The sequence below is a fragment of the Phytophthora cinnamomi genome (genome assembly GCF_018691715.1).
Source record: "Phytophthora cinnamomi strain GKB4 chromosome Unknown Contig120, whole genome shotgun sequence".
Classification (NCBI taxonomy): domain Eukaryota; phylum Oomycota; class Peronosporomycetes; order Peronosporales; family Peronosporaceae; genus Phytophthora; species Phytophthora cinnamomi.
The window spans coordinates 153,888-180,260 of record NW_027151053.1 but is presented as its reverse complement, the minus strand read 5'-3'; the positions used below and the strand labels follow the sequence as shown (position 1 = coordinate 180,260).

The 26,373-nt window shown below is 56.4% G+C and overlaps 12 protein-coding genes across 13 annotated transcripts; 7 read left to right on the top strand and 5 right to left on the bottom strand.

The window, feature by feature from the left end:
- Positions 1-3,641: 3,641 nt before the first annotated feature.
- IUM83_08898 (chaperone DnaJ) lies at positions 3,642-5,048 on the top strand (the record flags this gene model as incomplete). Its single annotated transcript, XM_067933296.1, has 3 exons — positions 3,642-3,677; positions 3,742-4,793; positions 4,865-5,048. 3 exons carry the CDS (start codon positions 3,642-3,644, stop codon positions 5,046-5,048), a joined length of 1,272 nt encoding a protein of 423 aa, XP_067781098.1.
- A 290-nt stretch (positions 5,049-5,338) lies between these two features.
- Positions 5,339-5,737, bottom strand: IUM83_08897 (putative monooxygenase; the record flags this gene model as incomplete). The annotated part of the gene is made up of 2 exons (XM_067933295.1): positions 5,339-5,482; positions 5,561-5,737. The coding sequence occupies 2 exons, from the start codon at positions 5,735-5,737 to the stop codon at positions 5,339-5,341; spliced, it is 321 nt and encodes a 106-aa protein (XP_067780973.1).
- A 1,890-nt stretch (positions 5,738-7,627) lies between these two features.
- IUM83_08896 (Kazal-like serine protease inhibitor domain and phox-like domain-containing protein) lies at positions 7,628-8,491 on the top strand (the record flags this gene model as incomplete). The annotated part of the gene is made up of 1 exon (XM_067933294.1): positions 7,628-8,491. One exon carries the CDS (start codon positions 7,628-7,630, stop codon positions 8,489-8,491), a length of 864 nt encoding a protein of 287 aa, XP_067780974.1.
- Positions 8,492-8,823: 332 nt separating this feature from the next.
- On the top strand, positions 8,824-10,556 carry IUM83_08895 (cysteine protease family; the record flags this gene model as incomplete). Its single annotated transcript, XM_067933293.1, has 2 exons — positions 8,824-8,838; positions 8,922-10,556. 2 exons carry the CDS (start codon positions 8,824-8,826, stop codon positions 10,554-10,556), a joined length of 1,650 nt encoding a protein of 549 aa, XP_067780972.1.
- Positions 10,557-10,783: 227 nt separating this feature from the next.
- Positions 10,784-12,026, top strand: IUM83_08894 (cysteine protease family; the record flags this gene model as incomplete). Its single annotated transcript, XM_067933292.1, has 3 exons — positions 10,784-11,360; positions 11,454-11,558; positions 11,626-12,026. 3 exons carry the CDS (start codon positions 10,784-10,786, stop codon positions 12,024-12,026), a joined length of 1,083 nt encoding a protein of 360 aa, XP_067781093.1.
- A 239-nt stretch (positions 12,027-12,265) lies between these two features.
- IUM83_08893 (Protein preY, mitochondrial) lies at positions 12,266-12,562 on the bottom strand (the record flags this gene model as incomplete). The annotated part of the gene is made up of 1 exon (XM_067933291.1): positions 12,266-12,562. The coding sequence occupies one exon, from the start codon at positions 12,560-12,562 to the stop codon at positions 12,266-12,268; it is 297 nt and encodes a 98-aa protein (XP_067781096.1).
- Positions 12,563-12,722: 160 nt separating this feature from the next.
- On the top strand, positions 12,723-14,996 carry IUM83_08892 (putative cathepsin, cysteine protease family C01A; the record flags this gene model as incomplete). The annotated part of the gene is made up of 7 exons (XM_067933290.1): positions 12,723-12,798; positions 12,909-13,672; positions 13,754-13,912; positions 13,984-14,207; positions 14,287-14,370; positions 14,433-14,808; positions 14,883-14,996. The coding sequence occupies 7 exons, from the start codon at positions 12,723-12,725 to the stop codon at positions 14,994-14,996; spliced, it is 1,797 nt and encodes a 598-aa protein (XP_067781046.1).
- A 1,624-nt stretch (positions 14,997-16,620) lies between these two features.
- IUM83_08891 (putative secreted RxLR effector peptide protein) lies at positions 16,621-17,492 on the bottom strand (the record flags this gene model as incomplete). Of its 2 annotated transcripts, XM_067933289.1 has the most annotated exons (2): positions 16,621-16,683; positions 17,103-17,492. In XM_067933289.1, the coding sequence occupies 2 exons, from the start codon at positions 17,490-17,492 to the stop codon at positions 16,621-16,623; spliced, it is 453 nt and encodes a 150-aa protein (XP_067781095.1). The 2 variants fall into 2 exon arrangements, with proteins under 2 accessions (XP_067781095.1, XP_067781094.1); XM_067933288.1 differs by lacking the exon at positions 16,621-16,683 and having other exon boundaries at positions 17,010-17,492.
- Positions 17,493-18,428: 936 nt separating this feature from the next.
- On the top strand, positions 18,429-19,644 carry IUM83_08890 (putative AhpC/TSA family Redoxin; the record flags this gene model as incomplete). The annotated part of the gene is made up of 2 exons (XM_067933287.1): positions 18,429-18,720; positions 18,830-19,644. The coding sequence occupies 2 exons, from the start codon at positions 18,429-18,431 to the stop codon at positions 19,642-19,644; spliced, it is 1,107 nt and encodes a 368-aa protein (XP_067781143.1).
- Positions 19,645-19,987: 343 nt separating this feature from the next.
- IUM83_08889 (putative oxidoreductase) lies at positions 19,988-21,591 on the top strand (the record flags this gene model as incomplete). Its single annotated transcript, XM_067933286.1, has 3 exons — positions 19,988-20,896; positions 20,983-21,161; positions 21,219-21,591. The coding sequence occupies 3 exons, from the start codon at positions 19,988-19,990 to the stop codon at positions 21,589-21,591; spliced, it is 1,461 nt and encodes a 486-aa protein (XP_067780991.1).
- Positions 21,592-21,722: 131 nt separating this feature from the next.
- Positions 21,723-22,910, bottom strand: IUM83_08888 (CMGC/CDK protein kinase; the record flags this gene model as incomplete). Its single annotated transcript, XM_067933285.1, has 1 exon — positions 21,723-22,910. The coding sequence occupies one exon, from the start codon at positions 22,908-22,910 to the stop codon at positions 21,723-21,725; it is 1,188 nt and encodes a 395-aa protein (XP_067780953.1).
- Positions 22,911-23,101: 191 nt separating this feature from the next.
- On the bottom strand, positions 23,102-24,697 carry IUM83_08887 (Nitric oxide dioxygenase (Pi-NOD1); the record flags this gene model as incomplete). Its single annotated transcript, XM_067933284.1, has 1 exon — positions 23,102-24,697. The coding sequence occupies one exon, from the start codon at positions 24,695-24,697 to the stop codon at positions 23,102-23,104; it is 1,596 nt and encodes a 531-aa protein (XP_067780955.1).
- Between the last annotated feature and the right edge of the window lie 1,676 nt (positions 24,698-26,373).

Here is a 26,373-nt window from a genome sequence, read left to right as displayed (position 1 = left end):
ATCTATCACTGGCACTGCAACAGCAAGTCTTCAATGTCTCGCGTCGTTTCGCGCTCGCCGTAACGGTTCTCACACGTCGCAGATTTCGCTTTTTTCCACCAATCACCTATCTAGCCTAACATCCATTGGCGAGAAATTATCTTATGTGAGTGGAAGTCCACTCACTCGTTTCTCGTGCAAGAAGCACTCACTTTTGTAGGACTAGGTTAAAATATCAACTTGGGACGCAGCAATATTCTCAAAGAACAACCTCGTCGCAGACATACTCTCTCGTTAACCATTAAAGTGCAGCGAGCAATATTCCATTTGCTCGGAAACATGTATTTCCGCGCATAGTAGCTTTTGCTCGCAACGCGGCGAGACTCCTTCCGGCCAGCAGCACGAGCGACGATGCAGTGACGATCATACCTAGACTTCTTTGCAAGATGCTTCTTGAGGCCCTGTGACGTTCAACTTGCGCCGGCACTTCGGACACGTCGTGGTTGCAAACAGTTTTGGTCTACCAACCTCCTTCCACCCCGTGCCGATGGCCTACTGACCGCCAACAACTTCACCACTGCGGAGCTTCACCGGGGAAATGCAAACTAGCTCAGCTAGTAAACGCAAACGTATCGGGAAGTGAGAGCGGTGCAAAATAACCATGAAGATCTGTTTTTTTCGATAGTTTTTTGTACAAATCAATGTGTTTAGGAAAAATGGGCATTGCGCACGTTCCTCGTTAATGCAGGGATCGAAAAAATGCTGTCCGTGTAGGCGCTTGCACGTATATTTGGCGTTTGCTGAGCTGCTGCCATGAACAAAAGACCACAGGTTAAAAAACAAAGTTTTTCGTAAATTACGAGAGTCTATCGTGGATACCAATGTTATTTACGAGACAATACTGCAGGGCGCGAATAGCTCCCGTTTATGGATAAACTGCCATAATTATTATAAGATGCGGTATTAACCTAACTCTTTCATTTGAGACCGCGTCAAACAAAAAAATGCTTACGAACCTAAGTACGAATCGCGATTTAACCGCATGAATCGAAAGAACTCTGTCTTGTGCTTCTTTTTAGCTACTGATCGTTATAAAATGATTAGAACTCGTGGAGTTACATCGGTCGAAAAAAAAAATCTCCATTTCCGGACCCCCGAAATCCGGGACTTTATTTGGAGCATGTGACCTAAATCTTTCTTCAATTTTAGCGTATTGTATATTGTCGGAACGCTCGTGTAAAAAACAATCGAATTAGAGATGTTTTTTGCCACCTGCGAGTGTTTTTAACTTTTAATTTTTATGTCTGGTTATGTACGAATTTTGAGTGGACGCGATTATCTCGATAACTCCAATTGGTGGCTAAGCATCTTTTTGTTTGCCGCGGTCTCAAAAACAAAATTTTTGTATGCAGCTGTCTTGCATAGGGAAACTCAGAAAAATATAATATGATAGTGGTTTATCCATATTTTCCTGTAGTTATCTGTTACGAGACAGCCTTATCTAAAAGTGCGTAACTTTCGCAAAATACCAGCCAGTTACTGATGAGCCACTCGCGGCACAAGACCAGCTCGATTGAGCCTCATTTCTCAATACTCCACCAGCAAGATGCCGACCACCGCCGCCCAAGTCCTCGGCCGTCTTACTTGCTAGTAGGATGACGAGGTTGCCAACCGGCTCGCGGCAGTGCGTCGGCTCTTGGCTACTTGATTTTAGCAGCAGATATTTACACTAAACTCTCCTAACGTTCTCCTCTATTTCATACTGACGCGCACAATGGATTCGGTCATGCAAGCCTTCATCGTGGCGCAACCACCAGCCAAACCGCGGCGACAGGAATGTGTCGACGGCTGCGGCGATGCCGTTCAGTACAATGACCGAGATTGCTTTGCGGATAGTGTTTAGAAGGACAATTGGGCGGAGAGTTGAGCATTTGCCTCGGGGCTTGTTCGGCTTGGGTAGGCAGAGTAATGTGCCTGCTCCAAGGTCGAGAGGTTCACCGCGGGCAAAGCTGCTGTTGATGATCTCAGAGAGACAGGGTGCAAGTGCATCTGCCCCATACTTGAGTAGTTCACCGGGGATGTCATCGGGGCCGGAAGCGCGCCGGTTGTTGAGACGGCGAAGTGCTTGGCGAAACTCCCCGGGTGTGATTGGGCAGGAGAGCGCTCGTGGTTCGAGGTCCGGTGCGACTGAAGGTCGCTACGTACGTGGTGAACGCCGTCACCCAAACCTCGGCCGTGTACTCCATGGCTTCCTCCAAAAACAATTGCGAGGGCTGGCTGTTGTCGTCGACTGGCCCGTCACTGTAAAATAATTCTAAGTGAGTAGACCCGTTGTACGATGCCCCCAACGAAAACTCCTTCATCCTCGCGTGCAATCTTGCCTCCAACGCCTTCAGCGTGTGACAGGGAGTGCACCCCTCCACAACGTACTCCACGCGAATCGGCTTCTTGGCCGCGAACTTGGCGTAGCCATCTGTGCCCCGAAGCAGTGTCGAAAACCGTGTGGGACGCTCCGTCGCGAGACTGCACCCAGACTTGGCAATAACCGTCTCGTTGCTGTGGTACTCGTCCCGCGCCGATCTGGAGCGTCGATATTGCGCTTCTTGGTGGTGCATATCATTGTCCCTTCATACACACCGAGATAATGTATACCTGACAGACATAGGAAAATGTTACGGACAACGGAAGACGTTAGACCTGTGTTCGAAACATAATAATATAATAAAATAGTAATACGTCTCTCCACCAGGTGTACGTCCTCCGGGTTGTTAGTGTGGTACGTCTTGTGCTTGATTGGAATAACGATCTCGTCGGCACGCTCAATCCCTTCCTGTACCAGCCCCGCGTCTTCAAAACTCCGCACCTCATCAGAGAAGATAAGCTTCAGTCGTCGTGTTCTCCATGCAGGCTTGCCAAGGCTGTCTGCGGCCTTGGCAATCTCCTCCCGCCGGCGCTCCAAGCAGGCTTCAACACTTTCGATCTCCCCTGCCTCCGCCATTTGCACTAGTAGACGAGCGGTCAGGATAGCACTTATTTAATTAAGCAATCATTAACGACTTACAGGTTCGTGGGTCTTGCGGGTGCAACTGCAGCTGCAAAGTCGACGGCTTGGGTTTTGGCGGCGAAGGTTTTTGCGCCAAGTGAGGCAGTAGATACGGAGCCCATTAGCCGAGCTCACGATGCTACTGGAGGCATGTTGCTTGTGAACGCAAAATGAGCGGGCACTACTGATGGGTCTTTCTATACTGATCGGATTTTTCTGTACTTTGGATGATGACCCACTGCTAGGCCTCGATCTTTTGCAAAATAATCCAGGGGTTTCGCGTGGGTGTGACAGCGCCGCTTGTACCGTGGGTGGATGCTGATCGTCTGATACCAACTATTGGCACAATCCTGCCGATCTTATTCAGCTATTGAGAAAAATTAGACATTTGGTTGGTTAATTTACTGATAGATTGACTGATATTTAGCTAATCCTGCGATCGGATACTTACCTATGTATGACAGGATATTTAACGTAGAATACCGAATAGGACGCGGAAAATAATTGTGAAATCGGTTTTTAAATATATTTAACTACTCGATATGTAATATTTAATTTGAAAACTGACGGCCACACGATCGCGGCGCCATTCCCCAATCTGCTGAGTCGCTTGGTGCCCATGGCCTTGCGAACGGTGCTGCTTCGCTCGGCGGCGGTGCGCGCCGCGGGCGCAGGCGCGGCGGCCAACGACGCTGGCGCTTGGTGCGCCTTCGCTGCAGCTTCTGGAGCGCTGCGCGCCGTTCCACAGCACGCGCGCTGCGATGGAGCCCACGAAGCGCGACTTCTACGACGTGCTGGGCGTCTCGCGCGACGCCAGCAAGAACGACATCAAGAAGAAGTACTACCAGATGGCCAAGAAGTACCACCCGGACACCAACAAGGCGGACCCGGACGCCGCCAAGAAGTTCGCGGAGGCCACCGAGGCCTGGGAGATCCTGGGCGACGACGATAAGCGCCAGAAGTACGACGCCTACGGCCACGCCGGCGTGGACGAGCAGGCGGGCTTCGGTGGCGGCGGAGGCTTCCACGGACAGGGCTTCGAGGACATCTTCGGGGAGTTCTTCGGCGGCCAGGGCTTCGGTGGCCGTGCGCGCCGCAGCGCCAACCAGCCGCAGCGCGGCGCCGACATCCAGGTGGACATCACGCTCAACTTCATGGAGGCGGTCAAGGGAACGACGCGCGACCTGAACATCACGGCCAACGTCGAGTGTGACTCGTGCGACGGATCGGGCGCCAAGCCTGGGACCAAGAAGAAGACCTGCCCGACGTGCAACGGCTCCGGCGTGCAGATCATGCAGCAGGGCTTCTTTGCCGTGGAGACGCCGTGCCGCCGTTGCCAGGGCGAGGGATCCATTATCGAGTCTCCGTGCGGCAAGTGCCGCGGCAAGGGCACGGTCAAGAAGCCGCGCACGGTCGAGGTGAAGATCCCGGAGGGTGTGGATCAGGGCATGAACCTGCGTCTGGCGCACCAGGGCGAGCCTGGCCAGCGCGGTGGGCCTTCGGGACACCTCTATGTGGGCATCCACGTGCTGCCGGACCCGTTCTTCAAGCGTCGTAAAACGGATGTGCTGGTGGATGTCCCCATTTCGGTCGCGCAGGCGGTGTTGGGAGGCACGATTGTGGTGCCTACCTTGACGGGCGAGGTGGAGATGAAGATCCCGCGCGGAACACAGCCCGACACGGTCCTGCAGATGCGTGGCAAGGGTATCAAGGAGCTCAACTCGAACCGCCGCGGCTCGCAGCTAGTGAACCTGCAGGTTTGCATTCCCAAGTACGTACCTGCTATTTGTTACGGAAAGATGACTTTGGGGTTCGCCGTGCTAACATTTTGTGCTACTGTAGGAACCTGTCAGCGCGCCAGGAGGAACTCATGGAGGAGTTTTTGAAGGAGGAGAACGAGCGCGCGGAGAAGGGTGAGGACCCGGACAGCAAGCCGCATTCGTTTACCAAGTCGGTGCGGGAGACAGTGGATCGGATAAAGAGTTTTATTAAGAGCTGCAAGACGGACGCGGACAAGTCTTCGTAGGGGAACGGCGACGTCGAACAGCCCAAGTGGACGAAGGGTGTACAGTGGCTTCAGCCCTCAATTTTGACTACTGCAGGGGCTTTCGCGAGCGTGTGCTTTAGCCAAAGCAACGAGCTTCTAGACGTTACAAGATGTGGCCGCTGCAGAGAGAGGCAAGAAAAGAAGACCATGATCGAAAAGCAGGGAACAAATGTGTCAAGCAGACGTGCAATGTAGACTGCAATGCAATGCTCTTCTAGTCATCTGAGTAGTATCAATGTTGGCCGCGGGGCGTCTTCATGTCCCGCTGCTCAGAGGAGGAACACGTCGTCCTTGGGGATCTTGAAGATGCGCATGTGCAGTCCCGGGACGTCCAGCAGCTCGTTGATCTGCTGCGTGCACTCCTGGAACTCCTTGCTGGCCAGCCACGTATCGAAGTCCTTCTTGGACTCCCACTGCAACACACACAGCGAGCGGGTTAGACCACGCAGCGCTCGACAGAGTTCATCTACATGTACAGTGCGACCGTTTACCTCGGAGAAGACGACGTACTTGGTGTGGTCGTCCACCTGCGCGTACGTCTCGATGGAGAGGAAGCCCGGCTGCGCGCGCACCGTAGACTTGACGTTCTCCATGAGTCGCGCCACGCGCGGCTCGTAGCCGCGGCTCATGATACGCTCGCACAGCACTCGGATGCGGCCGGAGCTCATGGTGTCAACGACTGCTGCGGAAGTGGGGACTGCTGTTGAAGTCGAGCCAAAGGACCGCTGTAAAAATTGCGCGATGTCTTGGTTTTACTATACCGCCAGAAAATCGCGTACATCATCGAAACATTTTTTGTGATGCAGAACTGGCAGGCCGAACTCGGCAATCCTGCAAGTTGCAGTGTGGGGAGGGCAGAGGAAGAAGCCCAGAAACAGAAGCGGTGGTTTAGTAGAAAAGGTATTTCAACGTTAATACATGCAGAACAACTGCCCACAAAGCCGTCGACGAGCTTGTCGCTGCCTCAAGAAACACCTCGCTAGCACGCGCCCTCAATGCCGTTCTCGGAGAACCCCGTTACGCAGTCTAACCTTCGACACGTATGGAACAGCTTTATCCGTGCCGCTCCAACGAGGGTGGCGCAACTATAAACAAAGAGAGATAGACACACGCACGTCCTCGAGAGATGTTAGTCATCGACAAAACTGCAACCCTCGCTGCCGCGCAACAGCCAGCACACGCAGCGCACGCACCTGCTTCAACTCCGTCTTATCTTCCTTACAGCTCGGCGTCCTTGGGCTTGGCCGTGAGGTAGTGGAAGCCCACCACGGAGACCATAATGACCGCCCCCAGGCAGTTCACAAACACCATCAGCGCCGTGTCCATCTCGTCGCTGCAGGACACGCACAAGCACGAGAAAGTCAACCGTCAGTAGGGTGAAGTACTACCTAGCGCTGCACTCGGAGCACTCGCTCGGCGCCCCGAGCTGCGCAGCGAGGAGACACGTACTTGTTCATGGTGCTTCCGCTCTCGTTGTATCGTGGCAGTCCTAATTGGGACGCGTAGCATATCGCGTGTCGCGCGAAGGTAGCATGTGGTGTGGCGGACACATCACGCGACATCACCCATGGATACTGTAGATCCAAGAGAGACGTTTCGGCGGATGAGCGGCTGCATAGACGCCAGCTCGGGTCAACATGCACCAGGCAGCAACGCAAGGCAAGCCGTGGCGAGGCATGACATGGTAAGCCTCACCAGCAGCTTTGCCCCGCAAGGCAGCGATAATATCCACTTGTGTCCACCGCGCGCCGGCGACGCCACGTTGAAGTGGCGGCGAGCGTTTACGGCGCGCTCCTGAAGCTTTGCAACGCGGGCCGCGCCGACTTGGGCTCGACTAGAAGGCGTCTGAAGCGATATACTACTTCTAGATCGCGGTTCGACTCATCGGCCGTTTCGCGGCTCCGAACTTGTTGCCGCTGCACGTTGCCGCTGCGAGTTGCCGCGAGCGGGTTGTTTGTTGCCTTTCATTGGTCTCCGCTCGCTTGCTGGCCCAGCCTTCGGGGGAGAGACGCAGAACCCAGCAGAGCAGAGGTGATGGCTTTCTTTCATCGATGGTGCGGGGCTGCTGCGATATGGCGGGGGCTGTCAACGTATCGCAGCGAGTAGTACCACCCGCCTTCCAGCACTGATAACCGAGCCGCAGCGTTGCCAGAAGGCGGCGATGGCGACCAGAACGGCCCAAAATACGATACACACACATCTGGTTAGAGCTATTGATACTCTGGCGATCCTGCGGCAGGCGAGCTCGTCTTCAGTTCCGAAACAGCAGCAGGGGCATCTGCCTGCCCACCTTGCAGGCGATATATACTTTGCTGCGACAGCGCCTGTTGCCGTATTACGCTGCCCCATTACGCCACCCATCCATCGCGCGTGCATAGAGGCTGCCGCCAAGTCCACCCCGCGCCAGCCACAAGGAAAGCTTCGCTTCCCGACGGCACATCCTTTCTCCGCGGTCGGCGCGCACTGCGACAGCGAGAGCTCATTCGGCAAACCAACGCGCAGCGCTCAAGCTATCTGCTGCCTTAGCCTTCAAATCCAACTTCAACTCTCGCCACGCCATGTCGGGCCCGAGCATTCAGTCCCAGCGCCTGCAGCGCGTGTACGAGACTGCCAAGAACTCGCTCAACATCAGCACGCAGGTGGCGCTGGCCGGCGGCGTGGCCGCGCCCGCCACCATGTACCACATGGACATCTCGTTCCGCAGCACGCGCAACAAGTGGAGCATCGCCAAGCGCTACTCCGAGTTCTACGCCGTGCGCCAGCAGCTGCGCAAGTTCCTCAAGCAGTACAAGCAGCAGCTCGGCGGTGTGCCCGCCCCCGGGCCGCTGCTCGTGCTGGACAAGTCGCTCGAGGCCGCCTTCCCGCGCCGCCACTTCCGCTGCGACAACAACGTGATCATCGCCGAGCGCAGGGCGGCGCTCGAGACCTTCGTGCAGTCGCTGGTCAAGGTCATCGCCAGCATCCCCATGGCGACCGACGTCGCCGCCAGCTGCGAGGCCGCCCTCACGCTCGAAGCCAAGCAGCTCGTCGCGCTCTACGCGATCCTGCGCGACTTCCTCGAGTACCCGGACAAGCAGATCGAGAGCGAGACCAAGCTCAAGCTGGCCGTGCTGTCGCTGGAGGACGTGGTCGTGGACTCGCGCAGCAACCTGCTTGAGAGCGTCGAGGGCGTCAGCACCAGCGAGTGCTGCAGCATCTGCCTCGGCGAGTGGGACGACGAGGAGTGCGCCGGCATGAACGTGGTCAAGCTGCCGTGCACACACGCCTTCCACGAGGAGTGCCTGCTCGAGTGGCTGCAGGGCAACACGCACTGCCCCATGTGCCGCGAGGAGCCCACGGCCCGCGCCAGCCTCGACGACGGCGCCGCCCATCACGTCGCCCACGAAATCAACGCGGCCACAGACAGACACACCTTCTGCTAAACACCCACGCGGCGACACGATAAAGTCGTCGCGCTCCCGTCATTTATTACCATAGGAAAGTAATAGAATATCTGCGCTTATTTATCGCTCGCGCTAGGCTCAATTGCTTGCCACCGCAAGTACAATGCCCTGCTTTCACCGCAGGAAGCTCGCCGTGGTGGACTTGACGCACTGCAACGTGTGGGTTGAAGCTGCACCTACGTTATTTCATGTTTGCAATCTTTTCAGCACACTATTCCCTTTCCTAGGTTTTTCTTATTATCCAATCGCCTTGTGTGCCTCATTCACGCGCGGGAGCCTCTTGGCGCACAAGCCGCGTTGGAGGGGAGAGAATGATGCTCCTGCCGGTGGGTCTCCGCCGCTGCGCGCGCACCTCCTCCGTGCCCTCTCCGCACCGCTAACGTCTCTTCTTGTCTCTCTCTGCGCGCAGGTGTTCGAGCGCTTCGCTGAGTTCGGCTGGCAGCCGTTCGTGGAGCCCGCCGAGACCTTCGAGTTTTTCTCCGTATCGGGCGTCTTCCGTCGCGCCAACGTGGACGCGTCGCTGCACGCAGGCCAGGCCGGTGCACAGCACCTCGTGCAGCGCAGCGCGCTCTTCGACGTGTGCCTCAAGAGCGGCCTGGCGCACCTGGTGGTGGCCTACATCCGCGCCGAGGAGACGCAGGCGCTGCAGCCCGAAGGCGCCTTCGCTGGCGTCAAGAACTACGTGCTGAAGGAGCCAATCGCAGTGCAGCAGTGGGCGCGCCGCCGCCTCGAGTCCATCGAGCAGGACGTGAACGAGATGGTGAACGAGCAGCAGTACAGCGGCCGCGAGTCCCCGCGGACGGCCAAGGCGGAGGCTGTGGAGGGGGAACTCAGGCAGCTCAATGGGCTGCGCATGATCCTGATTGCTCTCACGGAGAGGCTGAAGGAAGGCTCTCGACAGGCCGCGTACAGCTCCAACGGCGTGGATGCCGATGGCAACGTGCTGAACGAGACCGAGCTCATGCGTCTCACCACTGCAGGCATCCAGAACTTGTTGCAGCTGCTCGCGCGCACCCAAAGTGTGGCGTGCGCGTGCAATTGCATGCTGTGGCTCCATGAGAATGGAGTGAGTGCCGATGGAGAGGTCTACAACTCTTTTTACAGCCAGGCGAGATCGCTGCGCGTTACGTACCGAGAGCAGTTTGAGGAGATTTACGGCAACAACCTGTCGTCCGTGAGTGGTTTGAAAGAGCCGATGCTTTTGATCGAGCACGTGATGAAGAGCGCGAGCATTTCATTGGGCGACCTTGGCGGCAGTTGCCCGCCAACCCAATTGGGCCAGTTGCTGGAGCTCTTGCGAACGTCCAGTATTCAGGAAGATGTCGTTCAATTTTACGGCGACGAGGTTGACCGTGAGCCTATTGAGGGATACTTCCGTGTACAGGTGGCGCTGCTACTGTATTTCTGTTTGGACAGGGCTTATCTGAGTGTATGGAAGCAGCATACGCAGAGTGGAGCACGGATTGCGAAGAAAATGCGATCGCTGGCAGATTCCCTAGCTGCACAGCTGAACGTTCGTGATGATATGAAGCTTACGTTACTGGCGCTGTGGCTGGTGGAGAACGCTGTTGTGATGAAAACATCGGGAGACGATCAAGTGGCTGCTATATATGAAAGTGCCATTACCTTGCTGCAGCAGTCCAGCGCGATGCACCTCCACCAAAAGTACGATTTGGAGGCTGACTTAATCCTCCACTTGTTGGAGACGCTGGTTCACCGTGGCGAGAGTCTAGTGGCGTGGAAAGTGTGGAACACTTTTGGAGTGGAGCTTGATCAGTCTCCGCCTGCAGCGACGGAGCTGGTTGTTGTTATTTCTCTCGAGCTGGACTTGTGGGAACGGGCTCTGTCGTTGATTCGCAGCCAGAAGCGACCGGAACTGCTAGGCTTGCTGTTCAACTGGCTGATGAAGAGCCATCGTTTGAAAGAGCTGGTTCAGGGCGTCACGCTTCTGCCTGCAGAGGAGAAACTCTTCCACACGTACATGATGGAGAGTAACGTTATCGAGGAAGAAGACGTCCTGCGGGATGAAAACATCAAAGGGTAGACTTCCTTGTGATGTACTACATCCTCCGTAATAAGTATGAGCAGGCCTGGGATGTCCACCACGAGCACCTGGCGATGATTCGTGCTACGTCTCGTGGCGACACTGAAATTGCGATGGCTGCGTTGAACCAGCCAAGCTTGCGCATCCGAGCATCTTTGCTCTCGAATATGTGCGCAGAGCCTCCTGCGAAGTCGTACCCTCACAGAAGTAGGAACTCCCATGTTCGAATGGGAGGTCGGCAACGTCAGCAGCCTGCCAAACCAGCACTATTGGAGACTGAAGAGATGGAGGACATTTCCGATTCCGAGACTTCTGCACCGTCAGCACCCACGCCTGCGGAACCGATGCGAACGGACCTTGAGATTCATACCGAGGAGAAAGACGTTACCTCAGTCGGAAGCGCTTTTGTTTCGGCGCAGACCGACCACTTGACACATTTCCAGGATATTGCGGAAACAGGCGAGTTCGACTACTCTCCCGGAATTTTTTCGGGCCGGCAGGGATCTAGTGTCACGACACGGTCTATTGACTCGCCTGCACAGTTCGTATCAGGCCAGAAGACCCCAACTCCGACTAAAGGAAAAGGAAAGGGGAAAGCTCGCGCCGGTGACGTCTCTATCGGATCAATCGACTCAAGCCCAGACTCTGCTCTACACGCTCTAACTCGACCGAAGCCCATTGACACGGCCCCTTCTAGTGTCTCGCGTGGAATTGCCCGCCAATCCCTAGACTTTGGATCGTCACCGGCGAAGGCTTCCAGTACTCCATCTACTCCGTTGCAGCCTCTTGTCTCCCCGTTTGGCGGTAAGAAAAACTAATTCATTGGTTCGAGTTCTTTTTGACAACGCTAATACGAGTCATTAATGCTAACGGAACCACAATATTCCGTATCTGTAGATCGTCGTCCGCTTGGTACGCCCCCAGTTCGTTCCAAGATCAATCCTACCTTTGCTTCCACATCTCTGGCACCTCCCGCCCCGAAAGCTGCAGGCTCAACGGATGGTGAGGTGTTGACATTGCCCTTGGTTTTGAGCAAATATGTTGACACTAACGCTGTCCCTGTGCTTAGATTTGTCGCTGAAGCCGCGCAACACGGATAACATGCAGGACGAGGGTTCCCCAGTTGGATCTCGGGAGACTGAAGCAGCAGCGAGCGATATTCCAGAGAACCGAACCGTGCAGCAGGCGACGACGCCACCCCCTGACGCCGACATGCCCGCCGTCCTAGAGACTCCCAAGCGGTATCAGTTTGTGCGCGAGCCGGCGACCGACTCGCGTCTCGAGATAGCAGCACACTCAGACTCCGATCAGCCCATGTCGCCTGCGACGGAGGAGCTGGAGGGCATGGAACTCGAACGCATCGACGAAGAGTTTAGCACGCCGATCTCCCGCTCCAGGGGGCGGCGGAAGGAGCCCGCGAGCGCCCCTGTGCGCCGCAATCCGCGGCGATCGGCACGCCACAAGTACTAAGCCTGGTGCGTAGAGAGAATAAAGCAGCACAAGGCCGCCGAGCGCGGTGACGCCTACCCATAGACAGCCTCGCCCGGAGCTGGCAACCCAGTAGATATAGCGCCATCCCCAGCCAGCAACCCCGCCTCGAAACGCTGCACGAGCCTTCAGCTTCCTTGTAAAAGAAACAACGATCGATCAAGCGTACAGAACTCCCTAACAAAGCACTATATTCTCGCTCGCGCCCTCCCCGTTCTGCTCTACTCGTGGTCGCCGCCGTTGCTCGAGCCGATGATGCGTCCTTCAGAGGGCACCAGCAGCGGGACGCCCCGCCAGATCGGGTACTCGACGTTGATCTCGTCGCACACGAGGCTGCCGCGCTCGGCGTCGTAGCGCAGCGGATACTTGGAGATGGGGCACACCAGGTGCTGCATGACGCTCTCGTCCTCAAGCTTGGCCGCGCGGTCGAAGCGCGAGGTCTCGGAGCTCATGCTTCGCACGCCCAGCTGGGCGGCAGGCGCGCGCCGCAGCGCCGGACGCAGCACATTCCGGATCATGGGGTTGGTTGTCAATAGCACGCGGTGCTGTATGAAACTCCGATACAAACTTTTCATCCAATCACGCATTGTAACTGCTATTCCAGGCATGCGACTGGCTGAAAAACGAGTATTGAAGCCAGCGATCTTACATCGAAGAAGGAGACCAAGAGAGACGAGCATGGGCAAGAAGAAGTCCAAGACGACGCTCCCCACGGAGGACCTGGAGGCCAGCGCCTCGGAGAGCCTGCTCCCCGGTACCAACCCTCTCTCTTTCCTCTTTCGATCCATACCCTGCACGCCGCAATCCTCCCCCTGCGTCACGGACTTTTATTGACTTGAAGTTGGCTCTCTCATGATTCTGCAGCCTCCGACGCCGAGTACCATCGCCTGGAGCACCACGAGAACGCCGCGCTCCGCCGCCAGCGCAGCAAGTCGCGCCGCATCTGGTGCGCCATCATCGCCCTGACCACGGGCATCCTCAGCTTCATCGCCGTGCTGGCCATCCTGCGCGCAGTGGAGGACGCCAACCACCTGGCCCCCACCAAGCGCCCGGTCTTCCCGACGCAGTACGAGGCCAGTGTCACCTTCAACATGCCGTACATCGACATGGTGGAGCCCCTGTACGTCCACGTGGACGAGGCCAAGGGCCTGCAAAAGCTGAGCTACTACGGAGGCACCGACGTGTACATCTACAACACCAGTGGGGCCAGCTACCAGATCATCCCGGTCATCCGCGAGCGCAAGTGCTTCAAGTCTGGCTCAGAGCCCCTGCAGCACATCTTCCCCAACATGACGCTCTTTGAGCCGCAGCACGGCGTGTTCCTGGTGGAAGGTCGCCCGTGCTTCAGCTGGAAGTTCGTCACCAAGCTCCATGAACCCACGGAGGATGGGTTGCTGGGCGAGTACACGCTCTACGTGGACCAGAAGACGGAGCGCCCCGTGCGCTTCCACTATGTGGGCCGCAATGGGATGCTGGGGGGCAGTCACATTGACGAGTACTTCCTGGACTACATCTACGTGCGTGAAGGGCCTGTGAACGAGAACGTGTTCTCGTCGTTGCCTGACTCGATGAACTGCACCGAGATGCCTGGCGATGATGGAGGTCCGTCACACAACCCCAAGGAAGACGTAAGTTTAACTACGCTACTGGGGTAGTTGTATATGGTTGGTGTGTTGATTGAAGCAATCTGTTTCTTTGTGTTACCATAGATCCACCTGCTCATGCCGGAAGGTTCCACCCGGAAGAAAGAGATTTTCGACGACTTCTCGTCTGCACACGAAAAGGTCTACAATGACGAAGCTGAAGCTGTTGATCGCATGGCGACGTTCCATCACAACCGCCGCTTCATCAACGCCGAGAACCGCAAGGTACAAGGTGTTGTGACAGCGTAGCGTTGCTTGAGCTGTGTATTCTGACTTCTGCGTGGCACGCGTAACAGGGACACTCGTATCACCTTGAAGTGAACCGGTTCGCCGACCTTACGCACGAAGAGCGTTTGAAGCTGCATCGCCCGTCGCGAGTTAAGCGTGCTAAGGACAACGGAGCTATGGCGGTGCATGAGCTTTCGAGTTTTGAGGACCCGGGAGACATGGACTGGCGAACAAAAGGAGCTGTTACACCCGTGAAAGATCAAGGTGCCTGTGGATCGTGCTGGACGTTTGGGTAAGATACCGTCACACATATTGGCGTCTTCGGCATTCTAACCCCCCCCCCCCTTCATTTGTCCATTTGTTTTGCTCAGCACTACAGGCGCGCTGGAGGGCGCGTTGTTTGCCCAACAGAAGAAGCTCTACAATATGTCGCAGCAAAACCTTCTTGACTGCTCGTACGTTCATCATAACTTGGATGCCTGTGTGTGATGTTTAACGAAAAGCTTGTTGAATGCAGATGGGACTACGGTAACAACGCATGCAACGGAGGCCTGGATTATCAAGCGTACGAGTGGATCATGGCCAACGGTGGACTCGAGACCACTGCGACGTACGGAGCGTACCGAAACGCTCCTGACTATTGCCACTTCAACATCGACAACGCCATCGGGCGCATGACGGGCTTCGTGAACGTGACAAGCGTGGAGGCCCTCAACGACGCGCTGGCCACGATTGGGCCGTTGTCCGTGTCGATCGATGCGACGCTCCCGTCTTTCTACTTCTATGGTGGCGGGTACTACGACGACATCGGCTGCAAGAGCGACCTGGACAGCCTGGACCACTCGGTGCTAGCGGTGGGCGTGACCACGCACAGCGGCCAAAAGTACACGCTGGTAAGAGCATGACCTAAGTCGATGGACACTTGGACTCCCCTTTGACCTCACCAATTTTGTTCCTGCACCTACAGGTGAAGAACTCGTGGAGCACTCATTGGGGTGAGGACGGCTACGTCAAGATCTCGCAGAAGGACAACCTCTGTGGCGTCGCCACGGCTGCGACCTACCCTGTCCTCGCCAACTGAGACTGTCGTCTCGTCGCATCTGAGCTTGGGCAACTTGAAGTTGCCTTACCCACGCGCTGCCAAATGCTCGATCCCATAGCGTAATGTGTGTTCTGTCGGGCACAACGCACCAATTTCACAAAAGAATACGAATGAGCCGCTGTTTTCCTCGCTCAAAACCAAGTTTGCTTGTCTAACACGAACAACGAAGTAGGAGCAAAATTACAATACGATTTAGATGAAGTCTAGGACGTAGACTCTGGCTGATGGGTAAATAGACGCCATGCGACGCGGGGCGGCGCATAGCTGGAGATTCTGGGAGTCAGGCAACCGTCGCGAGGTCTTGGTGCAGCTTCTAGGACTTGATGCTCGTCAATTACTGCAGGAAGTTCGCCAGGCTGACAGCTTGATCGCTTGTCCCTCGAAGGTTTACCTGCACGAGGCCGTCACGGGCAGCTGCGGCACGCACGCGCAGTAGGCGCCACTGTTCTGCTTGGCGTGCACGCGGGCGCGCGCCTTCTTGGAGGTGACGCTGAGGTCCACGGGCACGCGCGCGTTGCGGCCGTCCACCTGCGGGGCGTTCATGAAGGCCGAGATGAAGGAGTCGAGCAGCTGCATGGTGGTGGGTGGACTGAGCTGGCGTGGACGGCGAAGGTCTCGACGGGACGAGGCTTGAGGTGCTGTGCGCGCTTGGGGGCTTTTCGGAGAATGCCGTCGTGCTCGGGTCTCAACTTGACTCTCAAGTCGAGCGCCAAATCGCGGCGGAAGGCAATCAACTCTGCCGCTGCAATCATGTTGCCATGGGTTCTTCTCTGCAACTCATGCCAAGCTAATCAGAGCTGCGGAGCGCCGTGCGCTGGACGAATCCGGTGACGTCGTTGCTCTGACGCTGCTCAGCGGAAAGTGGCGTGGTACACATATTACTATGTGCGTCACACCATGTACCACAGCAACAGGTACATCTTGAAATCACTTGCAAAATCCGGTTGCAGCAGTATTAATATCTCGTTTCATTGGATTGTCGACCAGAGGCTTGGGTGGCTTGGGTGTGGTGACATCGAGGAAATCTTCGGACTTCCTGACGAAATACTTGTAGTACTTGTAGGTTTTGTGGGTTCGATGTTTCGACATCGTTGTCGCCTCGTAGTCGCCTGCGGCCAGAGAGCAACGGGGTCATCGCGCGCTTGGACTGGTCTTCCTGTAAGAGCGTTAATGTTGTAACGTGGTATCAGCAGAATATTGCGATAACGACGTATTACACGTTTGAAAGCTCTTGCGATAAAAATCAAGAGAAATAAAGTAGCACATCTTGACATTTTGCATACTGCTAGGACAATGCCATCGGCAAAGGTAAGCATGGACAAAAGAAAAATATGCGTGAATCTATTAGTTTCCTGTATGCACACGTACAGTACAGAACAGGTAAACCCTGTTCACGTAAAGTTTTGGCCTCACTTTCCCGTTGATGCACGTGATGTGGTGTATTTTGGTAAATGCCGAGGGCTTGCAGGTTGTTAGTTACAAGTACATTTTCGCTAGGCATATTGTCGATTAGTACCACTGTAGACAAAAGTCTCATTTCACCCCCTTTGTTAGCTTTTAGACAGCTTTTTAGTTTTAGCTCCTTGTCCATAACCACTTTCCTTTACCTGAGGAAGAGCAGGATGTACGTGAAGTCCGTCTGTGATACATTTCCGATGACCTTGTCCTAGCGGTACACATTCGAAAACAACAAGATAAGTTCATCTTTCTTACCAAGACACTATAGATTTTTATCTCAAGAGTTCAACTGCTTTCAATACTGGATTTATGACAGTTCTCATCCTCTACTGCTACTACCGCAAGAGACGGCGTCACTAACGTCGACGCTACGCACGTTTAGGGTTCCACCTCGATTTTCCCATTTACACATGCAGTACTTTGGTAAATGGCAAGGATTTATTAATCTGTTCGGTCGATTAAAAACGAGCACAACGCATTCTCTTAGGAAACATCAATCCACCGCGTAAACTTATACCCTGACTGAACAGGAACCTACCTGTCCCGCCCTTCGGCATATTTCTTGATCAGTGCCAGATCATTCAGCATCTCTCGTTGTGCCTGTCGCTGGTTTTTCGAAAGCGTTACCAGTTTCTTGAGCCTCGCTAGCTCCTCGAGCATCACCGGCTCCTGTCCCCTCAGAAACTGCAGGAAGTACTTGAAGTCCGTGTGCCCCTCAAGTGCTGATCCCTTCAACACCTTCATCGGGTCATGGACCTCGGTCATTCCCAACGCTAACTTAGCGTAGGCGTCCGATCTCCCAGCTTCGACCATGATCTGCGTTTTCGCAGTCATCTCTGCATCGGTGGCCCCTCTGCTAACCATCACCCGTGGGGGGTCATAGCCCGATTTCATCGTCTGGAGCACGTTGTCATCAAAGTTGTTCACGTACTGCCTGTAGACTCTGAACTGACCGGTATGTTTGATCCGTGGAAGGTCATCTGCCTTGATAATCTTCTGGAATCCCAACTTTCCCATGCTCGGTACGTGGTGGTACTGTGTCGAACCCACCGATTCAGCAGGTACTCTTCAGACTTCTTAGCGAAAAATGCATAGTAGCGATAGTTCTCATGATTCTTGAGAGCGTCTCCTTTCAGCCCCTTCAGCTTCAGTGCACTCCTGACGAAATCGTCGGACTTTCCATTCTCAAGCCACCATCTCACTTGTACATTTTATCCAGCAATCTTCTCTTCTCGGCGTCTTCGACCTCTTCGCGTGCTGCATTGTTGTCATTGTCCGCTCGCAGTGCCCTCTGGGGCGTTGGTGACGAGCGACGTAGACCCACCATCACATCCGTGGCCTGGTGGCCCTCCTTGGCTGCCGAAAGAGCGTTGGTGTTGGTGACGAAAACCACCGCCATTGCCACCAGAACAAAACTTCGACGCATGATCGGACGCGGGAAGAATAACAACAGCTTGCTGCAAAGCTGGCTGGTCCTGTCGGGGTCGACGAGTGGGTTGCGAAGTGACAGCAAGACGCTACAGTCCAGAGAAATGTGTTGCGGGAGCTCCTGGGAGCCTGCCAACGTTATTGCCTTACTCTCACGACTCACTACGGCTGCTGTCGCGGCGCGCACATCGTGAGATTTCACGTCGCCCCAGATGTCGTTGCGGAGATAGCACAAGGACGCTGAAGGACATGCCAGTTGTGCTCCGCAATCGGTGACTGCATCTTGCCTATCCCTCCCATGGGGTGTTGAAGTGGTGTGTACCCATTCCATTGAGCAGGCTCCCATTCCGAGCTGGAGGTTCCGTGGCGTGGCCCACACAGTGGGATCGGTGGTTGAAGCACATCGTCAGTGTACCTTCCTGCAACCTCCACGGAATCTCGGCGATCCGAGGCTGACCAGCATTCGAAGAGCTACTGCTACGCGGCCAAGCCAGCCCCCTCCGTCTTCCTCTCTCCGCAGCCCCCATGGTGTCCACACGCAGCCGCACGTCCTCGGGCTCGCCCCCCGCCGCCGCCGAGCTGCCGCAGAAGCGCGCGGCCGCCAGCGACGCGTCCAAGCGCCCGGCCAAGAAGGCCTCGACGCCCAAGGCCGCGGCCAAGAGCGACCTGGCCGTGGGCCAGAGCGCCACGAAGGCCGTGACGCTGCGCAACCAGGACGACAAGGACGTGGCCTTCCTCGACACCTTCCGCGAGCAGGGCGTCGTTTTCTTCATGTACCCGCGCGCCAACACGCCCGGCTGCACCAAGCAGGCCTGCGGTGCGTCCCCCGTGGAAAGATCTTGGGCGGGATTTGCTCTTGTTCAACGCCCAGTAAAGCTCACGTTACGTGGCATGGTGTGTCCTCTCTCTACCTACTGTACCTGCAGGCTTCCGGGACAACATCCAGGCCATCCAGGACGCGGGCTTCGCGGTCTACGGGCTCAGCGGCGACTCGCCCAAGTCGCTGAGCAACTGGAAGGCCAAGCAGAGCCTGCCCTTCGACCTGCTGAGTGACCCTGAGCACCAGCTCATCTCGTACTTTGGCAGCTCGCTGCCCGGCAAGAAGGTGCAGCGCTCGCACGTCGTCATCCTCAAGGGCGGCGTCGTCGGGGACATCCAGGCCAAGGTGTCGCCCGCGGACAGCGTCAGCCGCGCCGTCGCCTTCGTCAAGGAGAACGGTGCCAAGATTGAGGAGCCCGCCAAGGAGGAGGAGCCCACGGACGCCGACAAGTTCGCCGTGGGCAACACCATCGCGTTCGACGCCGAGCTGCAGACGGACGCGTCGGCGTCGGTCAAGGTGCAGGACCTGTTCAAGACGCGCGGCGCCATCTTCTTCATGTACCCCAAGGCCGACACCCCGGGCTGCACCACGCAGGCCTGCGGCTACAACGACAACCTGGAGGCGATCAACGCCGCCGGCTTCGATGTGTACGGACTGGGCGCGGACACCCCCGCCGAGCTGCTGGCCTGGAAGGAGTCGCAGAAGTACAAGTACACGTTCCTGTCGGACCCCAAGCACCAGCTCATCGGCTACTTCGGCAGCTCCATCAACGACGGCACGCGCGTGGAGCGCTCGCACGTGATCGTGCTCCCCGGCGGCAAGGTGGGCCAGATCGAGCACAACATCTCGCCGCAGGACAGCGTCAGCAAGGGCCTCGAATTCGCCACGAGCCACGCCGTGGACGCGGCCAGCAAACTGTAAGACACCTCGTAGCTGTCTGTGTTCGCAAAGCTGCAGCCGCCATGACGCTGTCGTCGCCATGTTCATCTGAAACAAACACTCAACACTACTAGTACCTTTTGCCATCTTGTCGCGCGCGCGTTCGTTCACTGCCTTCCATGTCGTCAACACCTTCCGTAGTGACAGAAGCCGCGTCATGTAGCCGGCGCCGTATCGTTGCGCAGCAGTGCATGCATCAATCGGATGGGATGACCTCCGTGGCCACGTTGAAGTACAATGGCCGTTCACGCGCATCACCTCGGAGAGCGCCACGTGGGGTCGGGTGTCAGTTGGCAATTCCCCGGAAGAGGCTCAATCGGACGAGATGCTGCGCAAGTGCTCGGCGGACGTGGTGATCGTCGGCGCGGGCGTGGCAGGCTGCTCGGCGTTCTACCACTTGGCGCGGCTGAACGCGCGCAACCCGGGCTTCAAGCCACTGCTGGTGGACGCGCTGCCCCCCATGTCGCTCACCAGCGCCAACGGGTCCTTCAGCTACCGCAACTGGTTCCCGAGCGAGGCCGAGACGCCCATGAGGGAGCTCGTGGTGCACTCCATCGACGAGATGGACAACATCTGCAAGCGGACCAACAACGCGCTGGGGCTGAACCGCAACGGATACCTGTTCGTGACGCGGGATGCCGACAAGATGGAGCAGCTCAAGCAGCTGGCCAAGAACCTCGAGCGTCATGGCGGTGGGGAGCTGCGTGTTCATGAGCCCGGCGACAAGCTGAGCGGCTACCGGTTCTCCACGGAGGAGATGCAGTACGATCTGGACGGGAGCGACCTGCTCGTGGGCATTGACAACGTTACGGCTGCGTTCCCCAATCTGAAACACTCGAACGCTCTTGCAGCGTTGCATGTGCGTCGCTGCGGGTCGCTGAACCCCGTTAAAGTGGCCAACTACGAGCTCACGAAGGCTGTGGAGTACTGCCCGAAGGCTGGGGTGCTGCAGGGCAAGGTCACGGACTTCTCGGCTACGGGTGGCAACGTGAGTGGCGTCAAGGTGGCTATGCACAATGGGGAGACGATGGAGGTGTCGACACCGAACGTCGTGTTCGCAACGGGGCCGCTGTTCGAGAGAACGCTGGATATGCTCAAACAGAAGGATATGTCGAGCTACAATGTGCCCATTATCAATGAACTGCACTGCCGTGCTATCGTCGATGATATTGACCATGTGTTGCCACCGACAATGCCGCTAACGTTTGATTCTGACCCGATGGGTAAGCTAGAGGTGCGTTGAATGTCTACTGCAGCGTGGAGATATAGGGTGGATGTTCATATGAAACTGACCTGCCTGTGGGTTCACCGTTGCTGCAGATTTCGGATGAAGATCGCAAGGAGATCATGGCGGATCCTTCCGCAGCTCGCATGCTAGAGGAATACCCAGGAGGAGTTCATGTGCGCCCGTACAATGGAGACAAGATGATGGCAGTCTGGACTTACGATATCGAGCCTGTGCGTGCCCACTACCCTGTCGAAGAAGTCATTGATCGGAGGTAAGCTGCTTCGTCTTACTAGAAGATGCCGTGAAGCTAACTGCTGCGATGCTGTAGATTCCCAGAAGTCTGTGTCCGCGGATTATCGAGAATGTTCCCGCAGGTGAAGTCGTATCTGACGCGGCCTGAAGCGCGCGACTCATTCTACGTGAGCGGAGGGTACTACTGCAAGACACTCGACAATTTACCACTCATTGGACCAGCACCGAGTACTATCGGTGGCATCTTCCTGCAGTCCGCCATGTCAGGAGTTGGCCTAATGTCGAGCGCGGCGTCAGGGCACTTGCTCGCCTCACATGTCATGGGCGAGAAGCTGGAAGGTTGCGGACTCGCTAACCACGTGGACGCTTTCCTACCGAGTCGGTTCGAGAACCAAGCTTACGTGGACTTCCTCAGCGATGGTGGTGGTGCCGCATGTGGACAAGTGTAGCATATTGACTGCTTCTAGCAGGAAGGAAGCACAACTACTTCAGCCTTAAGTAGTAAGGTAAGTTGAACAGTGGTGAGTGAAGAAGTAACACGTGACGTCGTGAAGCCCACGCCGCCTATCTATTGTTGTGTCTATGCAGGGAATGTTGGCATTAACTCCTGCTGCTTCGGCGGAGGGGACTCTTGAAAATATTCATGCGCTAGGGCGTCCTTCGCTGAAATTCTCTTGCTCGGGCTAAGAGCAAGCATTCGACTCAACAAGTCGAACCCTGCCTTCGACAGCGAGCACCCGCTACCCGAGAACGTGGCAGCGAGTGGAAACTTATCCCGCAGCCGAGAATGTCTCGGCCATTTCCCACGCACACTCACATTTGCATCAGGCACGTCGTCATCAACACCAGGCCAGTTCTCCTCATTCGGCGCTCCTAGCAGCTTGAAGATCTGATCTGTCTGGTCCAGCTCTCCGCGTCCGGTAAACAGCGGCTTCATCAGCAGCATCTCGGCGAAAATGCACCCCACCGACCATATATCCACCGCCGTGGAGTACTTCTTCGCACCAAGCAGCAACTCCGGCGACCGGTACCACAGCGTCACCACCAGCTGCGTGTACGTTCTGAGAGGCGAGCCGTACTTCCTCGCCAGTCCAAAGTCGCAGACCTTGAGCACCCCACGCGCATCGTACAGCAAGTTACTAGTCTTGAGATCCCGGTGGATGTACCAGCGGTCGTGCATATAGGCCACCGCACTCAGCAGCGAGTGCAGGAGGTACTTGACCTCGCTCTGCAGCCACGGAGCCTTCATCTTGGTCTGCATGACGTTCTTCAGGTCGTTCTCCGCGTAGTCCATGACCATGTAGATCTTGTCGGGTGTAGATCCCACCACCATCTCCCGCACTTGGACGATGTTTGGGTGGTCCAGAGACAGCAGCACGTTGGTCTCCCGCAGTGCCGTGATGGGGAAGCCTTCCTGGCTGACGTCGGCGCTCATTTTGACCTGTTTGAGCGCCACCACGTCGCCCGTCTCCTTGTCCCGAGCTTTTGACACGACGCCGTACGTTCCTTCGTCGATCTTGCCGATGCGCGCGTAGCAGTCGACGCTACGGCAGCCTGAAAGGTAGAAATTGTGCCTCGGGGTCTCATTTGGAGCTGCGATTTCTTCGCCTGTAGGATGGTCTGAGACGTCGGAAGCGTTGCCATTTGAAGTGGAAACGTCAGCGAAGCAGGTGACGTGCTTGTTGTCGCTGGAGGGTTTCGTCTTGCGCCGGGAGACGCGCTCGTCGCCCGAGTCGGAGTCCGAGTCCCAACGGTTCCGCTTCGTCATTTCTAAATGGGATTTGTGTAATGAACATGAATTATGGATAGCACACCATTTTTAAATGGGTTCACTTTCACTTCAACTTGCCTTTTTAGCGATGTACGAAGTACGAAGTGAATGCATTATGTATTAAGGCTCGCGTAGCTTCTACAACTACTACAAGCCTGAACGTGTGCACCGATGTGCGCTACTGAGACTTACTTCTTCGCTCTCAGGAGCGATGCAGCCAGCACTGCGGACGTGGCAACAGCAACTGCGACCACCAAGCGCGTCCTCGACTGCTTGTCAGACTTGGCCATCAGCCGCGTGTGGTAGTCAAACGTTGCAAACGGGCACGAAGACGGTGGGCGCTGAGTCGTGTTGTCTGCGCCGATGTCCTGCGTGGGGCCAAAGTACTCGTAGTGTAGCTGTGCCGTCGGAACGGCCCACTGCTTGCTCAGCGACTTGAACACTGCCGTCATGAAGCCCGCGGGGCCGCAGAAGTAGAACTCGCAGTCCTTCGACGGCAGCAACTTCTCGAGCTGGTTCACGTCGAACTTGCCGTACACCGTGTGCGCCGTGACGAAGTCGTTCTTCTTCGCGATGCTCTCGATGTGCTCTCCGAACGCGCGGACGTTGGGGTTGCGAGCGTACTGCACGAACACCACGGGCTGCTTCTTCGCGGATGACGCGGCGAGATACTCGAGCATGCTCAGCAGCGGGGTGAAGCCGACACCACCGCTCAAGAACACAATCGGCTTGGTCGACGGCTTCTCCGTCTCGAGGTAGAAGTGGCCACACGGGACACCCACGTGCAGGATGCTGCCGACCTTGACATCATCGTGCAGGTGCGAGGACACGACACCAGGCGGGACGTCGTTAGCGGCATTGCCCGACTCCTTCTTGACGGAGATGCGGTAGAAGTTCTGGCCCGGTGCGGACGACACGCTGTAGTTGCGCACAACCGAGCGACCTTTTTGCAGGTGGTCAAACTTGAGCGAGATGAATTGGCCAGGCTGGAAGGTCATGAGTCCCTTGGACGGGTCGGCGCTTTCGAGGTAGAAGGAGGTGACTTCGTCGCTCTCCTTGACCTTGCGGGCCACACGCAGCTCGCGGAATCCGGCCCAGCCACCGGGCATGTCCTCGAACTCCGTGCGCAGGTTGTCTTCGGCTTGGATGAGCAAATCAGCAAGGAACCAGTAGGCTTCCTTCCATGCGTCCATAATCTCATCCGTAGCGGCGTCTCCAAGAACTATCTTGATAGCACGGAGCAAGCAACCACCGACGATGGGGTAGTGCTTGGCGCGGATATCGAGGCTTACGTGCTTGTGTACCATGCGCGGGACAGCGTCGCCGAGGTTGCCGAGTTGGTCGCAGTTGGCGGCGAAGCCGATGACGGCGTTGGCGAGCGTCGTCGCCTGGCGGGACACCCCTGGCGGTGCTCCGCCCTTGGTGGCGCCGGCGACGCGGTGGTGCGACATATTGAAGAGGTTTTGCACCTCGGGGAACTCGGAGAACATGATGCCGTACATGGTGGATGTGATCTCGGTGCCGTGCTCCTTGACGACTGGAGCTGTGGCCTTGAGGATGGCGATGGTGTGCGCAGACATGGGCTTGGGGCCGGCGGTGGGCTTTTCGGCAGTGGTGGCGGCGGGTTGCTGGTTGGGGCCATGGTTGCTGCTGGCGTTGCTATGCGCGACGCGGTGCTGCTCGGTTGCTTGAGTTGTGCTTGAGGAGGCCAATTGAGAAGTGAGCTCCACAGACACCCGAGCAGCACTTCGCAACGGAACTCCTGGATGTGGGCTGGAGCACATTGCACTCGCGACGTAGGTGGGGGCCAAAGCCACGCACGCGTCCTGTTCCGATGGGCAGCCTGCGTTGCCGTTTGCGCCCGGGAAACCGCTGGAACGGTCCAAACGGTCTGGCTGAGACCTTCAGCTTTTCAGTATTCAGACCCGAACTGGCCAATCAGCGCGCGGAAGTCACCTCTTCAAGTCACTCATACGGTCGCAAAGACAAGGGGCCGAGGTGCTGAGTCATCGGAAAATACCGCGGAGGTTGCGGTGTCTTATCTTGGCTCAGCTCAATTTGGCTGGGGCTTGCTGCTACGGTACTCAAGCCTAGCGAAACTTCCCACAGTACAAGATGGAGCTTTCGCGCCAAGCAGCGGAAGGACATCGACGAATGCTTACGCGTATTTCTGCTTGCTGCGGTTACCAACCGGGATTTTGGTGGTTCGCTTGGCAATCGACTCGCTTATTTTTACTGGAGCAGCGCAGTATGCGAAGCTGTGCGGACAAGTACTGGGGGTCAGCTTGCTTCTGAGCACGTGAGCCTGGAAACGCGCCACCCCGCTACCATCACCGGATGGTCTCGATCCACCCCGACCGCAAGGTTGTAGTTGTTGGCACCCGACTGGAGCATACCCGCTGGCGCTGACGACCAATGTGGGGCGGCGCAGGTCACTCATCTTCGACCCCAAGCACCACGCGTGATAAGGACACGCAGCAGCGCTGCTCGAATGGTACAGTGTACCAAGTGTACGTGTTGCCTGCTGGTACCATGGCCCATGATACCTGCAGCGTCGTCGCTATGGCTAGTTGGCCTGAAAGCAATGAGGTGGGAATGACTTCAAGCACCGCAACTTTTTGTGTTAGTCTAGTGATGCAGCGCGATTTTGCTCGCCAAATGCCGTGCTGTTTGTTGACAGGTTTGAGTGTTCGTTGAACGGAAAGCTACTTTTGTTAACGCGATTGGCAAGATGTACATGCAGCCGTAAAAATAAGCAAGCATAGTTCTGCCGGTGCTCGTGGAATAAACACCATCCATTCAACGTGTCTGCAATACTTGTTCGTCAACACCATCACCCAGGGCCCGCTACTCGATCTTGCAGGTTTTCCGAGCCTGTTTGTCAGTGTTCGCGCAAAAAAATCGTCCGATCTTTGTAAATATGAGTGACTTCATCAATAACTTATTCACACCGCTAAGCTGTACATGCATACAGGTACGAACGCGTGGATGAGTGACTCCACACTCGGCACGCGCCTACCGGAGGTACCCGTTGGTACGTCGCAATTCCAGCGGTCTCTCAGCGGGATCAGTTCATACTCATTTTACTGTCAAACTGTCAGAGCTCAGTTTCAAATTGGCATCCTCGTGCACAACCTGATCGCCCGCCCACCACTACAAATGGCGCCCACCCCTGACCACACCGCGACCTCATCGAACGCCCAAAAGCCTCCTGCTGCTGTTCCCGGCCCCAAGCCCATGTCCAAGTCTACCATCGCCATCCTCAAGACCACGGCTCCCGTCGTCAAGGAACATGGCACCGAAATCACCTCCAACATGTACAGGATCATGTTCTCTGAATTCCCGAGGTGCAGAACCTCTTCAATATGTCGCACCACCGTGCTGCCAGCGGTGCACCGGCAGGAGTGTCCCGCCAGGCAACTGCATTGGCCAACGCTGTCATCGCTTTTGCTGCCAATTG